Consider the following 15942-nt stretch of genomic DNA (forward strand, 5'->3'; position numbering starts at 1 on the left):
AGCAAGGCACTTAACCTTAACTGCTCCTGTAAGTCGCTCTGGATAAGAGCATCTGCTAAATGACTAACATGTAAATGTCAAATAGGCATTTCCATATTCTTTATACATATACATCTACCCTCTCAGATCTGCATAAGTGGCTAAGGGTTAGAGCAGGGCAAGTGGTTGTTTCTGGACCAGGCCAAAATGTAGATTTCATAACATTTAAATTATGAAAATAATTAACAATAAACCCCCAGTCTTTGTTTTGGACTTTGATCAAAGCACCTTCAAACATGACCTTGAGCGAACAGTATACACTGAGTGAACAAACATTATGGGCACCTTCCTAATATTGAGTTGTGTCCCCCCCACCCCTTTTGCCCTCAGAACAGCCTCAATTCATCGGGGCATGGACTCTACAGGATGTCAAAAGTGTTCCACAGGGATGCTCGCCCATGTTGACTCCAATGCTTCCCACAGTTGTGTCAAGTTGGCTGGATGTCCTTTTGGTGGTGGACCATTCTTAATACACACGGGAAACTGTTGAAAAACCCAGCAGCGTCACAGTTCTTGACACAAACCGGTGCGCCTGGCACCTACTACCATACCCTGTTCAAAGGCACTTAAATATTTTGTCTTGCACATTTACCCTTTGAATGACATACATACACATTCCATGTCTCAATTGTCTCAAGGATTAAAAATGCTTCTTTAAACTGTCTTCTCCACTTCATCTACACTGATTGAAGTGGATTTAACAAGTGACATAAATAAGGGATCATAGTTTTCACCTGGATTCACCTGGTTAGTCTATGTCATGAAAAGAGCAGGTGTCCTTAATGTTTTGTACACTCAGTGTATATTGTAGGGGGCTATTTAGGGTAAGGAGTTGCATTGTAAGGAGCATAATGTAACATTTGAAGGAAAATTGCACAAATGAATACTAATACCAGTACAAACTCTGTGTCAACGTAAACACATTCTTGAATAATGTTAAGTTTAGTGCAATCTGAAAACGTAGTATTACTGTAACATTATCAGAGATCATTTAATATCATACAGATTAGTACTACTTGCAGTTAAGTTTGATATGTTTATGTTTCTATAAAACAATTCTTAAAAAAAAGGCATTTTATGCATTAAAAACTGATACACTATATGTTGCGTATCAGAGTCTGATACCACACAATTATAATGAATCCGTATTCAATAACACAGGCCATTGATTTGGAATTACTCCAGTCCGTATGCATTGTAGTATGTAAAATACTTTGAAGTTATCGCCCACTGTCAGAGATTGTCCAGTGTTAATTCCAATGTCATTATCTCCTGGTGCTCTCTGTGTGAGGCTCTTGTGAGTTTCTAGCTTTCTTTCCCACGACCATACTGCTGTACATCTTCTGTTGCTGCTCTTTAAATTCTTCTTTCACCTTGTCTCTCTTCAAGCTCCCATCCCTGTAGAGAGAGAGACAGACATGTTCTACAGTTGCCATGGCGCCCTTTTGGCAGCCTTGGCAGAGAGCTCCTGTATATTTAGTAAACATTTCATAAATGTATGTTTTTTCAATTTTTGTTTTTGAATAGCCAAACGAGTATAGATTTAGTCTGGATTACATCTTACTTGTTTCCTGCCCGAGAATGAACGGCAAAACAGCTTTTCAAAATCAGCTATTTTGACTTGAATTCGGTCGGCCTACATTGAGATGTTTCTACGGTCTCCTTGATCCAAGACTACAATGCAGTGCCGAGTTGGCAGTGAGGAATTCATTGCTCAAGAGCATTCCTTTAAAGTTGAGTATACTGTAACCTGAGTGAGTGCATGTGAAGATAAAAAACCAACGGCAGTGTCCTACAGCACGGAGAAGACGCGTAAGGCGAGACACCCAGCTTCAGGTACCTGCCCCCGGACGACCTGATTTGGCTGCTCAGCTCTCCCTGTTGACCACCTGCACCTCCCTCTGTTCAAGCCTTGTGCTATTGACTGTCGCTCCATCTGTTGGAGGTTTGAAGTAGCCTACCCAGAACTTGAAGTACGCTACTCAGAACATTGAAGTAGCCTACTCAGAACATTGAAGTAGCCTACTCAGAACATTGAAGTAGCCTACTCAGAACATTGAAGTAGCCTACTCAGAACATTGAAGTAGCCTACTCAGAACTTTGTAGTCCAGACCTATACTCATGTCATTCAATTTTTTGTATTGATGTTTGTTTTGCTTTTTAAGCACCTCGAGATATGTTTACTTCCATGTGCTGTGTACTGCAATTCAGACTTTAGCTGCGGCCTACTTGTTTATTTATTTTTTATTTCACCTTTATTTAACCAGGTAGGCTAGTTGAGAACAAGTTCTCATTTGCAACTGCGACCTGGCCAAGATAAAGCAAAGCAGTTCGACACATACAACAACAGAGTTACACATGGAATAAACAAACATACAATCAATAATACAGTAGGAAAATATATATATATACAGCATGTGCAAATGAGGTAGGATAAGAGAGGTAAGGCAATAAATAGGCCATGGTGGCAAAGTAATTACAATATAGCAATTAAATACTGGAATGGTAGGATGTGCAGAGGATGAATGTGCAAGTTGAGATACTTGGGTGCAAAGGAGCAAGATAAATAAATAAATACAGTATGGGGATGAGGTAGATTGGATGGACTATTTACAGATGAGCTATGTACAGGTTCAGTGATCTGTGAGCTGCTCTGACAGCTGGTGCTTAAAGCTAGTGAGGGAGGTAAGAGTCTCCAGCTTGTAAATAGTAACACATTATTATAGAACAGTATGGTTCCCAGCACATTTTATTTTGATCACAGAACTCTATTATGATAGAATGACATGTTTTAAAGGATCTTTAGTGAGAATAAAGCAGTGAAAGATAAAGTTTGCTGAGGGTTTCCTTACCACGCCATGTCCAACAGCCCTCCCTGATGTGCGATAGCAGACTTCACTCGGTTGGCAAACTTGGTAGCATCTTCCCCTTCCTATTCAAAGCGGTAATGAAGAAGGATATGATTTAAAAAAATATATATATATAAAGAGGAGTCTATGGTTCTGGGGGTAAGAGGAGTGTGTACTCGATGAAGGTTTGGGAATAAAACACAACATAAGGTCTGACCAGTTGGTCATGGGAAGGAGTAGCAGTAATACTGTATATAGACTGTGACACCCTACCTGTCTGGTCATTGGGGGCAGGTACCACACATTGACCACGATGGCCCAGCTGGTCATCATTCTCAGTAGGTAGCTCACCATGTTGTACTTGGCACTGTTCCAGAAGGCATCTCCAAAGCGTGGGTCATACTAACAGGGAAGGAGATCCAAACGTATATTAATCAAAAGCACAGGAGGTTGGTGGCACCATAATTGGGGAGAACGGGCTCGTGGTAATGACTGGAGCGGAATTAGTGGAATGGTTTCCAGGTGTTTGATGCAATTCCATTTGCTCCGTTCCGGACAATATTATGAGCTGTTCTCCCCTCAGTCTCAAATGACCAAAAGGCTTTTACATGGAAATTAAATAAAACAATAGCTGATAAAGTCAACACATAACAAGTGAATGTCAATATGTAACAATGTTTAATGTCATACAGTAACTGCTGATTGATGACAGAGCCAGGGTTAGAACACAAGAGAGGCATTTCAGAGATTCAGACAATGGACAATTTACTGAAGACTGCAGAGTACCTTGATTGCAACTGGGTATATTGTCCCTCCAATCTCAAAGCTTCCCTTCTTGAACATCATGACCGATGTGTTGTTGATGCAGGTTCCTGCAGGAGATAAAAAGGTCACGAGACTACCACAACCACAAACTTCCAGGAGCATTGGAGTCAATTGCATTTCAATTCAAGAAGTAGACTGAAATTTTATCAGAAAAATTGTATACGAGTTGACTTTTTGGATTGACTGAATTTAATGGAATTGACCCCAACTATACCTTCAAGACAGCAGATAAAGTTGGACGAGACACCTAATATAAAGACTACAATAAAGTCCTAGTATAAGCACTACAATAAAGTATAAAGATTACAATAAAGTATAGAGACTTACCCTCTGGGAAAATCAAAATGGGTAGATTGCTCTTCGCTGCAACATGAGCCCTCAATCTAGAAGAGGACGGAGGGAGGGAGATCAATAACCAGGACAAAACTAATCACGATGAAAACAATACAATGTATGAGATGATTGAGTGGCAGTAATGGTAATGTATATCGTTATACAAGCAATAAATCGACATTGGCAAGCGATTTATTCACTTTACAGAAGACAACTGAGTAAATGTATAGATGAAAAAGACATACTAAATGCATCTCCTGCCATCTTTTCCCATTTACTTTCTGTCTCACCTACTGGTAACAGCATGTCGGTCTCTCATCTCCGATCTCTCAAACCACACATGGGGGCAGGACCTCACCATTGATCTCTGGATGACCCCCATCAGCCCACTGTGACTTTGACCCACCTGGGAATAAACCCAGACACAGTGAGCATGACAACTCTAGTCTGCTGAGAACCAAAAGTGATGTATACGATATCAAAAATCAGTGATATGTTGACACAGCCATGTTCATGTTACCCACCATAGCGTAGCATCCATCATTGGCCAAAATGACAATGTCAATAGGTGAGGTGTGGTTTGCTACGCATATTCCTCCTTTTTGTGGTTTATTATTTCTGTAAAAAATAAGTATTTATTTCAATGACATCATGACATTGAAAACATTGATACTAATATTACTTCCTAAATGTTTATTTTAGGTAGGTTTGGCCGTATACTAACTTGTTGTGGTATTGGATGGTGGCAGAGAGGCCTCTGGCACAGATCCTGTAGCACATCAGATGGACTAACTCACTGAGCCAGTTCTTCACTCTAGAACACAAGAGCAATGTACGTTAATAGCCAGGGAAATTCTATTCTCTCAAGCCGTATATGAACTCTCGAGCTAGCTAGCTGTTATAAGAGATAGGAACATTCAATGTGACTATCAATGTTCCTATCACCACAGTTTATGAAAGTTCTAAAACATTCTTTAAAACCTTTGTTGTGTACATCGTTACCTCCTGTTAGGTAGAAACCCCACCAAAGTTGTCCCGATCACCAGCCAGCTCAACCCTATGATTGCCAGGGTTATCCTGAAAGAACCATCAAAACAAATGTAAAAAATTAAATAACATTCAAATCGTGTTTAATAATAATAATATTAGTAGTAATAATTGCACTCTATCCAATAAATCCACATCAGTTGACAGAAACTGAACTTAACAAATGGGCTGTTGATTGGTTATGAGATGGATAGAGTAAAGGGGAGGTGTGGTCAGGTCACCTGAGAGGGAAAAGGACACAGTAACGTATGATCACGCCCAGGCCCCAGATGACGGTGAGGCGCAGGCTGATGTAGTGAAAGTTGTGGTTGGTGCGGGTCAGGAGGTTCCAGGAGACCAGCTCCTCAGAGGAGAAGCGCTGAGTCACCTGGTCATCCACGATGCTCTCCAGGCCCTTTCTGTAGAAGTAGAATGAGTCGCTCAGCGCAAACTCTCCCCTCGATATGGACTGGGTACGATACCGACGCAGCTCCCCCATCTCCTGTTCCATAGAGCCACCCTCCCTCTGGATGAGTCCTGGGAAGAGAAGAGGGGAACAGCACAGATAAATCACTGAGTGGGTAGCATAGTCAGAGATTTTCAGATGTAGGACATTAAATATGATGGATAAGCCTGTAGAGTGGGGGATGTATAAGAAGGATTGTATGTAAAGAGTAAAATATACACCTACTAATTGAGGCACTGTATCTATCTATGCTCTTCCTCTATTGGTATTTCCAGAGAAGGAAATGCCAATGAGGAATGCGATGGGAGGACTGTTGTGGCATAGCCTATCAGTACCAGGTACCACTGAGAGCACTGAGCTTGGATTCCTTTTATCTGTCCTCAGCACTGATGTACTATATTTTACCCAGTTCCAGTAAAACATGAATACTTTTCTAATAACTTACTGGTTAACAATTTTCTTGTGTCATGATTATACAGTTATATATGCTTTAGTATTATGTTCACAGAAGAAGAGTTTTAGACAAAAGCATGGTGGGTTTTGTCATCTCTGCTGCTGAATGGTTTGCTAAATCTTATTGCATAATAACATTGTGTTGACTTGACAATTTTGTCCTTCCATACAAAAAAATTGTCATTTTTTAAGTTTCCTGTCAACCCTGATTTAGAATACCAATATTTCTGTGATCAGAAGATGATTGAGTGTTAATTCAACAACATAGGGTAGGATTGCAGATAGACAACTTATAGAGACACCACAAAAAGTCCCCAGTATAAATCCGATCTTCTGGAATCTTCAAGGCAGTTCAAAATAGAATATGATATACATGTCAAACAAGTATCAAATTTAACTCAACATAGCTCCACTGAAGACGGTGACGTGACGTCTTTCAAACGTTGTACAGTATATTTCCAGGAAGAGAAGATGAAGGGGGCATACAGTATTTCACAGCATGGGTTGAGGGTTAAGCTATACACAGAGAGTCAGTTTTCTGCCTGAAGTTATGCAATCCTCTATTGCATCATCAGAGTGGGACACGGCTGCTCCACTCCATACGGTTTCCACTAGCTTCCATATCCCCAAAGTCAGATTACATAGCCACAAAGTAAAACTTGGCTACAGAAATTTGCTTTTTGGTCTTAATTTAAGGTTAGGGTTAGGCGTAAGGTTAGCGGTGTGGTTAAGGTTACTTATAAAATATACTTTTAAGAAGATAAATTGTAGAAATGGGCAGACTTTATTTATGATATTGTGGGTACAGAAGCTCGTGATGACCACTCCGCAATCCCACATCAGCTGAGCTGACCAATCATAAGCTGACCAATCATAAGCCACCACACTGACACACAGTCACATGTACAGGGTCTACTCTACTCCTTCCAGACAGAGCTGAATTCATTCAACCCCTCATACTACAGAACAATATGCTCTAAGAGCAGAACCAAGGACTCCACATGCCAATGGGATGTTGGAAATGCAGTTCTGCTGAATTCAAATATTTCTCCTATAGACCATCAGAACTCAACTCAACTTACTGGATGTATAATTACCTTATTACTGTGTAATTAGCCTAATAATTATCACAGGGCTATTCACATTTCAGTTAGGGGCAAATACAAACTAAAGAGTATTGATTCAAATGGTATCATTCAGCATAGTGAAGGAACCATAGAAAATAATTGCTTAGTACAAAAGTTAATGAAAAAAATAAAGATTAGGCTACAGTTTGATAGTCATCCACAATAAGTTACACAGACAGGGTCCCTCGAGACCTCAGCATGAACTCATTCATCGATGGGTAGTGAGTGTAATGTCACTCACCATTGGGTAGCGGAGCAGGCACTGGCAGAGTGGGTCGATCCCTGTGTCCTCTCTGGATCCGAAGGGTGGCCCACTGCCCATAGAACAGATTTATTTTCAGCTGACCTCACACACAATGCTTTCTACATACTGCATCTTGCCCAACTGCCCCGCGTTCCCCGCATTGAACATTAACTATGTCAGTCTGTTCTACGGGGTCAGGGGGCAACATGAATACAGTATACAGAGCACAAAATCCTACATATAATAGTGAATATAAATCCATTAAATATCCGATTAATGCATTTATACAAAAAAAGATGTATCTTTTCATAAATCATCTGTTCGCAAACAGAATAACATAGTTCTTTATTAGATGCTATATGAGGTTATGCTTCAATAAAATGTTTCAGAATAAAATAAGAAATAGTGAGCTATATCGAACTTCCAGCAGTTACCTCCAATATCTTGACCAGAATCTGAATGTAGACCGAAGTGACCCCCAGGGAGAGGCCAAACATAGCAGGTATCATGATGAGCCCAATCATCACGGAGAACCACACCTGCAGCAACAAAGTCGCTATACTCCACAGGTCATCCATCCCTCCCTCACAGAGATCTGTCATGCACTGGTATGGCACATAGGGTTCAAGTTATCTACAGAAGAGAGACATAACGTTTATTAGCTATTCATTCCAAATAAGCATTATATTTTCTTTTTATAATAGAGGAGACTGAATTCATATTTTTGACTTGGGCCTAGCTAGGCAGTTAGCTATGTAAAGTTAGCTAGGTAAACAGGATCTGAAACGGGATATGAACACCGAAATAGCCTAGCTAACTATACAGCCAAGCCGAGAAGAGAACCACTAGAAATAGCTTACATTATTGAGCCTACCATATCCGAGTTTGACAGCAGAACATGAAATGTTTCCAAATGTATTAAAGAGAAATAGTAACCTGAAGACCTCTTCGTTGTCTTAGCGAGTTTTCCATTCTTCTGTACGTCGCTGTAGCTGTAGTGGTCGCAGGTTGCAACCCAACAGTGTAGTCAGCCACAGGACAGTGCGCAAGATCTGCTGTAAAAATAAAACCAGGACGTCACTAGTTACCACATTCACAAAGTCATAAACCGCGCCTATTTCTACAATGCATCTACAATACAATACATCTTCGCAGTGGTGAAAAAAGTACCCCATTTTCATACTTGAGTAAAAGTAAAGATACTTTAATAGAAAATAACTCAAGTAACAGTGAAAGTCACCCAGTAAAATAATACTTGAGTAAAAGTATAAAAGTATTTGGTTTTAAATATACTTAAGTATTAAAAGTAAATGTCATTGCTAAAATATACTTAAAAGTATAAATACATTTCAAATTCCTTATATAAAGAAAACCAGATGGCATACTTTTCTTGTTTTTTATTTTATTTACTGAGAGCCAGAGGCACTCTCCAACACATAATTTACAAACTAAGCATTTGTGTTAGTGAGTCCGCCAGATCAGAGGCAGTAGGGATGACCAGGGTTGTTGATACGTGTGTGAATTGGACAATTGTCCTGTCCTGCTAAGCATTCAAAATGTACTTTTGGGTGTCATGGAAAATGTATGGAGTAAAAAGTGCATACTTGTATTTAGGAATGTAGTAAAGTTGTCAAAAATATAAATAGTAAACTTAAGTACAGATACACAAAAAAACGACTTAGGTAGTACTTTCAAGTGTTTTTACTTAAGTAATTCACACCACTGTATCTTCCTAAAAAGTGATTTTAAACCGAACTCTAACATTAACCAAACAGCTAACCGTATGCCTAACCCTAAACATAAATTAAGAACAAAAGCAATTTTCTGTTAATATACATTTTTTACGAAAAAGCCATTTTGACTTTATGGCTGTGGTAACTAGTGGAAATAATAAAACCACTCCCCCCACTGGCGAGTTGCTCGAAAACAGTTCAGCTTTCGTGCATATTCAGCTGCGCAGAAAAAGGGATGCGCCTGCCATTGCAGGTAGCGCTGTTTTTACGCAATCGTAACACCAAATATATTTATAACTAACCCGAGATAGTTTATCTGTGACGTTTACAGTTGGAGGAAAGGAAGCATAGTGGGCAGAACAAGCAAGGAGGTGGGCAAAGCCAAACACGAGCTAGCGAGATCCTATTGGCGTGTATTTTCATATTTCAGTTAGGGAACGTCTTCTCTATGAAATGCGCGTGTGCATTAATGCAATTCGACATTGCACTCCTTCTAAAAACGCCATTTAAAAAAAAAAAAGTTGGCAAAGCGTCAAGTCTATTCATCTTAGTGCACTGTGTTCGTAACAGATTGTAGTTTTGGGAACAGATCAGATGTTTCATCGATTATAAAATTAGCAGAATGTCGGTCCAGTTTCACCTAGTTACATCCTCTCCCACTACCCGCGACTGAACTTCCTCTCGCTACCATATTTGGTGGTGAGAAAACGTTCTAAACGGATGCTTCAGCTTTATAGCCCCAGTGACGTGTCTGGGTTACTCCTTATGTTTGTGTGGTAACACTTTTGATGTTGTCTTTCTGACAAAAAGAAGCATGGAGGACTCAAACTCTTATATTCGCGTCTCTGGATTTGTTCTTGGTTCATTGATGTTTCAGCACTTGAACAGTGACTCTGATGTGGTAAGCAGTTGGCTAGATCGCTAGCTAACTAGCTACGTTAGCTAGTTAGCTAACACCACAACAGATAGGTCTGTCCAAATAGCTTACTCATTCAGATACTGGTTATTATATTAAACTGACTGTACACATTTATGTTACGTTACCTCATAACATTTTGCAGGAAGGTCTCATTCTCGGGGAGACCAAAGCTGAAGAGCGAAGCAACATCACTGACTCTCAAATCGACAACATACAGTTTGAGCATACGATAAGTGAGTCATCAGCTGTGTACTTACATTTTATAATATAATCTTGGTGTGTGCTGACTGTCGTCTCACCCTGCTTTCTGTTCCAGACATTCAGAAACACATATCATGTCGCAAGCTCAATAGGTAAACTGCAGAGACTAAAGGTTTCTTAAAATTGTGATTCAGCTGTGTGTGTAACTATTTCAACAGTATATCACTTACTATCATAGATTATTTCTGGAAGCATGTCACTTAAACAAATCTATTTCTCTCCACCTACCTTAGCTTCTATAATAGAATAGGAGAGGTGAACCGGGATGAAATAAGGCACATTTTATCCAACTATAAGGAGGTAAGTGGAAGAATATAGCGTGATAATATTGATGTCACAGATGGTGGTATTGCAACTAAGTCCAGGGAGTAAAGGAACCTGTGCCATTAGGCAAGTTGTTTGCGTTTCTTTCCTTTCCTTCCTATCTTGTTTGATTAGCCAACAAAGCACACTTGTATTCACCCACTTTCTTCTATTTCACTTTCCTATCCAGGAGAATGTGATTGGCTGGTATAAACAGCGGAGAAACACAGATCAACAAATTACCTTCAGAGAGCAAGTAGTCCACGAGAACCTGAAGAGGGCACTCTCCAATCACGAGCTGATCTTTCTGCTACTGACACCCAGTGAGATCACAACATCAGGCTCCACTCACAAACTGGAGTATGCAGTCTACAGATCACATGGCAGGTCAGTACATTCACATTTTGATGGCCTTCACACTGTTTTGAATCAAACTGTGTTGCACTGTGAGTAGTCTCACTGCCTTCACTAAAAACTGATCTGTTCGGTATGGCTTTCTGCTTAACTCGGCTCTAGTTTAAGCAGTTTAATTTATATATATTCTACACCGAGTACAAAACATTTGGAACACCTTCCTAATATTGAGATGCACCCCCTTTGCTCTCGGAACAACCTCAATTAGTCGGGGCATGGACTCTACAAGGTGTCAGGCGTTCCACAGGGATGCTGGCCCATGTTGATTCCAATGCTTCACATAGTTGGCTGGATGTCCTTTGGGTGGTGGAATATTCTTAATACACACAGGAAACTGTTGTGTGGAAAACTCAGCAGTGTTGCTGTTCTTGACACTCAAACTGGTGCGACTGGCACCTACTACCATACCCTGTTCAAAGGCACTTCAATCTTTTGTCTTACCCATTCACCCTCTGAATGGCACACATACACAATCCATTTCTCAATTGTCTCAAGGCAAAAAAAAAATCAATCTTTAACGCATCTCCTCCCCTTCATCTACACTGATAGAAGTGGATTTAACAAGATGCATCAATAAGGGATCATGGCCTTCACCTGGTCAGTCTATTGGCCTCCCGGGTGGCACAGCGGTCTAAGGCAGTCACTACAGACCCTGGTTCGTTCCCAGGCTGTGTCACAACTGGCCGTGATCGGGAGTCACAGGGCTGCGCACAATTGGCCCAGCATGGTCTGGGTTAGGGGAGGGTTTGGCCTTCCTTGTAAATAATAATTTGTTCTTAAATGACTTGCCTAGTTAAATAAAATAGAATCATCAGGTATTCCTAATGTCTTGTACACTGTAGTTTTATCCATGTTTTGTTTTTTACTCTTGCTGTACAGTCCTTGGATTTAAAGCACCTTTCAAGAAATCCCATTTTTTAAATTATTATTAGTCAGTACTGCAGTGTTCCTGTCCTGGTCAGCAACCTGGGTTTGTTGGAAGAGCAGGACTACTGGAGACTCTCTGCATCTTGTTCATCAGTCAACTACAACCATGCTGTTAGGAAACACAGGTACTACTGGGCACTATTGACTTTGAAAAATGTAATATGTGTGTTTGTCTGGTACCTGTATGACTAGTCTTACACTTTTTGTCCTGTGTAGATCTAAATTCTTCTCCTCCGATGGATCTCTGCATGAGGTGGATGAGATTAATGACATGAACAACTCCTTGCAGGGTGAACTGAGGGTACGTTGAATTGATGGCAAGGGAAATGTAAAAAGGTGTACCAAAGACTGTACAGTACAACCATTGGTAAACATGTGTCACCTGGGACTTGTTTTTCTTTTCACAGATGGCATGTAAGAAAGTAGAGGAGAGTGAACGATTGGTTGAGAAGCTGCTTGCAGACGTTTCTGATCTAAGAAGGATGGTCAATGAGAGGAAACAAGAGCTGAGAGAAAGTATAACCTTTGTTTCTATTGATGAATCAGTCTTGATTTATTCTCTTGTGTGTATTGAACATTTTATTTACGTTTGTTTCCAGTCTCAGCAGATGGAGCCTCCACCCCGGCACAGCCCCAGGAGAATGTGCTGCTCTGCGAGGTCATCAAAACACTATTTCCTGGGGCATCTCTACTCCAAACGCAGGCTCTAAACTTCCAGGGGTTTCCATTGCCTGAGTTCTGCTGCAGCACTGACCATGGCATAGACATTGCCACAACACTGCCTTTGATCCTGAGTCATACACTCCCTAAAGCCAGGAAGGGGAGGCTTGGGAGAGGCGGAGGTACATCCTGGAGAAAATGTCCCCTTCGTGAATCATCTGAGGTGCCCAAGAGGAGGAAAGGCATGCTGGAGGAGACTGAGGAGACTTTGTCAGTCAGTGGGTCAGAAACCGAGGAGGATTTGATCCCAGCCAATCGGAACGGAAATAATTTAGATGTGTCCAACTCCCCGGTTTTCTGAGGACCAAATGGACCACTCAAGAATGGTCATTTTGCATCAAATGTCACTGTGTATGGATTATAGGAAATGCTGTGACATTCCCCTGTAACAGTCCTCTATCAATAACTGAAAACCTGATATGTTTGCAGGGATGCCTTCAATTAGCTTATTTTTAGGGGCAACATGTTTTATTTAGATGTGACTGTCCAAGTTCTTGATTATAATAACTTTAGTGTTTATCAACACATTTTTTTTTATATTCAAGCTGTTATTGAACTTGTACATAATTGCATTAAATTATTTTCACGTGTAGTGAGTTACGATTATTGGTCTCATGGCTCAACCCAAGCATAGCAGCTCAAAGACTAGATTAACAAGCAATATTCCACATTAAGAATTATTTTAATACAATTATTACAGTAGCTATGCTACACTAGTTCCCCAATACAGGCTGACACAGTTACTCCAAGTGCTGGTTGTCAAAGGTGTTTGGATCTTTCATAATGTGGGTCCAGATATGAATCCTGCGGAGGAAAATATGAGTATTTATTATAGAAAGGCCTAAATGATCAAAACATGGCCATTTTGAGCAATAGACAGGTCTGTAGCACACAATGTCATCAGTACCCTCTGGTCAGTAGTGATAGATGGTGCATTGACGTTTCATAAAGAGAAACTATCACAGAGCAACCTCAAGGCTTAATGCTGCTGACCCAAGAGTATTGGATCATATGATATTCTGTCCCAAGACCAGTCAATAATAAAATGAGTGATTTGATGACTTACCCATAGAATGAGCTTTCTTTATGGCTTTGGAAATCTCCCCTCTGTTTCTTACCACAGACCTGGAAAGGAATAAACACCTTGTTAATATGACATGTGATATGAACATGTTTAGCTTTATCTGACCAAGTTCTCACATGTTATGTGCCTACTGTAAATTCTTCCTGTGTGGGGGTTTATAAACAGGGACAGCAGCTATTGGAAAGAAGTTTGGAGGAAATGTATGCATTTTATAATGAAACATTGCTCAATTGCATCTCTGCTCATCAGTAAGGTATTATGTACTGTAGTCTGACAGACCAGAACATTCTTGAAGTCCACTGTGATGTCACAGAATGCAGCCCTTCTGTGGTTGTTCATATGGATTCTCCATCCATAATGGCTGGGGAGATAAAAATGTACATAAAGTTATGTGAATCCATCCAACAATGTAGTTGCCATAGACGTAAACAAATGAGACATGGCTTCAAATCCTGTTTAAAATGGTAATAATGTTCGTCATGTGGAATGTCACTCCTTGAGCACCAAGAATGCATATGAATCAAGTTATATTTGCATTTTCAAATGTCATCCGAAACCCAATTAGTCCATCCATATAGATTTTCTTTGTGCACTCTTACTAGATGGATAGCTAGCTAATAGTAACGTTACATATGCAGATTAAATCGTTTACAATTTCATCGTTCTTCTAGACTACATTAGACGAGCCTGGGATACTGAGACATTGTTCTGCGATAAAAGTAAAGAATACATTAGCTTACATCAAATATAGTTTACTCTGGCCAGCTAGCTAGTTTATTAGCCAGCAGATCCGACCCGTTTGCTTACATAGGGTCGGACAGCATTCCTGTGTAGATTAAGACACCGCGCAACTGGCAAAATATATGGTTCGGGAAATGTACATCAATCCAGGGATGACAAATGCTTTGTACTCCGAATTGTCTCATTATCCCAAATGTTACTGCACTGGCTCTGTGGTTTCTTAATCTACACAGGAATGATGTCCGACCCTAATGCAGCTGTAAGTAAACGGGTCGGATGCTGGATAGTTAGCTAGTTTATAGAACACATGTGGCTAGATAACGTTAGCTAACAATGGATGGCATAGCTAGTTAGAGGTTAGCCATTTGGCTAGCTAATACTAGGTTATCTTAATCATTACGAACGTCAGTATGATTGTGCTTTTATCCCTAGCAATGAAATGTATACACAATAATAAAACTGCAATCTTATATGTGGCTCCAAGCCGTGAAATGTTTAATTATAAAGATCGAACGCTTCGGACAGCGAGCATTTTTGACCTGCTGTGTGAAGAAACAAACATTGACGTCACATCCTGTTCAAGTTTAAATGTTGGATGGAGCATGATCAGTAGTTCCTCCCATAATGAATGGATTTTCAAAGTGATAGTTTGTTAAATTTCCATATAACACATCTTAATACTTCCTTATAACAAATATAATGAATCTAAAATATAAAAATACGGTACTGCAAATATGAACTAATTGTATCACTGTCAATAGGTCGGAATAAATACAGTATATTTACTCCACTGGACTCAATTTGAAGTTAGATGTATATATTTCCTCGTCTCTGATGGGCTAATCCGTTAAATAAATTAATGTTTACTAAACGGATCCAACTCTAACGTCACCCAATTGAAGTTGACATTTAAAACGGTTAAGGTAAGGGTTTAGGATTTAGGGTTGGGGTAGAATAGGGTTTAAAATTAGGGTATGGACGCCCCAAGGAGCCACGATAGCACTAACCGTTTAAAATTGCATTCTCTGTACCGTAGCCATTTAACTAATTTAAAAAAGTTATCCTCTGTATATACAGACATTTTTTTGAGTCGTTTGGTAGTAAGCTAAGCTTTAACCATGTCTAACTTCATTTAATTTAGCTACGTTCAACTAACGTAAAGTAACGAAACACGTAGAGTTTTCTGGCTAACATTTCGTTATTTAACGTTAACTAACGTTAGCTAGTAAAACATTTTTTAAAGCTAGTTTGTTAACTCACTCACCCAAGTTGACTAATTTACCAAGTAATTGGGGAGCTCAACCTGTCAGCCACCATGCTTGTATTGAATGCAACGTTACTTACTTGCTTAGGCTAGGTGTCAGACAGAGTCAGGTTTGACAATGAGTGCCGAGATCAAAGTAAAACGACTGTCCTCGAGGAAGAGGTCCAGAGATGGGCTCAGAAGTCATCTCACGCCCTTAAGGAAAATACCCAGT

The 15942-nt window shown here is 40.0% G+C and overlaps 2 protein-coding genes and 1 long non-coding RNA gene across 5 annotated transcripts; 1 reads left to right on the forward strand and 2 right to left on the reverse strand.

Moving 5' to 3' along the window:
• Nucleotides 1-612: 612 nt before the first annotated feature.
• LOC115149248 (glycerol-3-phosphate acyltransferase 3) lies at nt 613-8417 on the reverse strand. 2 transcript variants are annotated; one of them, XM_029691929.1, is made up of 13 exons: nt 8299-8417; nt 7797-7995; nt 7360-7432; nt 5315-5609; nt 5049-5123; nt 4771-4860; nt 4571-4664; nt 4337-4452; nt 4041-4096; nt 3675-3760; nt 3162-3290; nt 2892-2971; nt 613-1437 (listed from the first exon to the last, which is right to left on the reverse strand). In XM_029691929.1, exons 2-13 carry the CDS (start codon nt 7962-7964, stop codon nt 1305-1307), a joined length of 1395 nt encoding a protein of 464 aa, XP_029547789.1. In that variant the 5' UTR covers nt 7965-7995; nt 8299-8417; the 3' UTR covers nt 613-1304. The 2 variants fall into 2 exon arrangements, with proteins under 2 accessions (XP_029547789.1, XP_029547790.1); XM_029691930.1 differs by having other exon boundaries at nt 1305-1437; nt 8307-8417.
• An 894-nt stretch (nt 8418-9311) lies between these two features.
• Nucleotides 9312-13229, forward strand: abraxas1 (abraxas 1, BRCA1 A complex subunit). Its single transcript, XM_029691931.1, has 9 exons — nt 9312-9996; nt 10157-10247; nt 10331-10367; nt 10509-10575; nt 10769-10965; nt 11925-12044; nt 12136-12220; nt 12327-12435; nt 12519-13229. The coding sequence occupies exons 1-9, from the start codon at nt 9910-9912 to the stop codon at nt 12938-12940; spliced, it is 1215 nt and encodes a 404-aa protein (XP_029547791.1). The 5' UTR covers nt 9312-9909; the 3' UTR covers nt 12941-13229.
• Nucleotides 13230-13302: 73 nt separating this feature from the next.
• On the reverse strand, nt 13303-15896 carry LOC115149251 (uncharacterized). Of its 2 annotated transcripts, none has more exons than XR_003866826.1 (4): nt 15809-15896; nt 14003-14084; nt 13706-13764; nt 13303-13443 (listed from the first exon to the last, which is right to left on the reverse strand). It is a non-coding gene; the product is annotated as an uncharacterized LOC115149251 (long non-coding RNA). The 2 variants fall into 2 exon arrangements; XR_003866825.1 differs by lacking the exon at nt 15809-15896 and adding an exon at nt 14464-14568.
• Nucleotides 15897-15942: the final 46 nt, after the last annotated feature.

The sequence above is a fragment of the Salmo trutta genome, chromosome 15 (assembly GCF_901001165.1).
Source record: "Salmo trutta chromosome 15, fSalTru1.1, whole genome shotgun sequence".
Taxonomy (NCBI): Eukaryota; Metazoa; Chordata; class Actinopteri; order Salmoniformes; family Salmonidae; genus Salmo; species Salmo trutta.

What these genes read in the sequence shown, in the direction of transcription:
- LOC115149248 (XM_029691929.1), bottom strand. Translation starts at nt 7,964, where the DNA reads ATGACAGATCTCTGTGAGGGAGGGATGGATGACCTGTGGAGTATAGCG. An exon ending in GGGTTTCTACCTAACAGGAG is followed by an intron (nt 4,861 to 5,048) that starts GTAACGATGTAC and finishes CTTGTGTTCTAG; the next exon opens with AGTGAAGAACTGGCTCAGTG. An exon ending in ATGATGGATGCTACGCTATG is followed by an intron (nt 4,453 to 4,570) that starts GTGGGTAACATG and finishes GTTTATTCCCAG; the next exon opens with GTGGGTCAAAGTCACAGTGG.
- abraxas1 (XM_029691931.1), top strand. Translation starts at nt 9,910, where the DNA reads ATGGAGGACTCAAACTCTTATATTCGCGTCTCTGGATTTGTTCTTGGT. An exon ending in ACAGTTTGAGCATACGATAA is followed by an intron (nt 10,248 to 10,330) that starts GTGAGTCATCAG and finishes TTTCTGTTCCAG; the next exon opens with ACATTCAGAAACACATATCA. An exon ending in TCATGTCGCAAGCTCAATAG is followed by an intron (nt 10,368 to 10,508) that starts GTAAACTGCAGA and finishes CACCTACCTTAG; the next exon opens with CTTCTATAATAGAATAGGAG.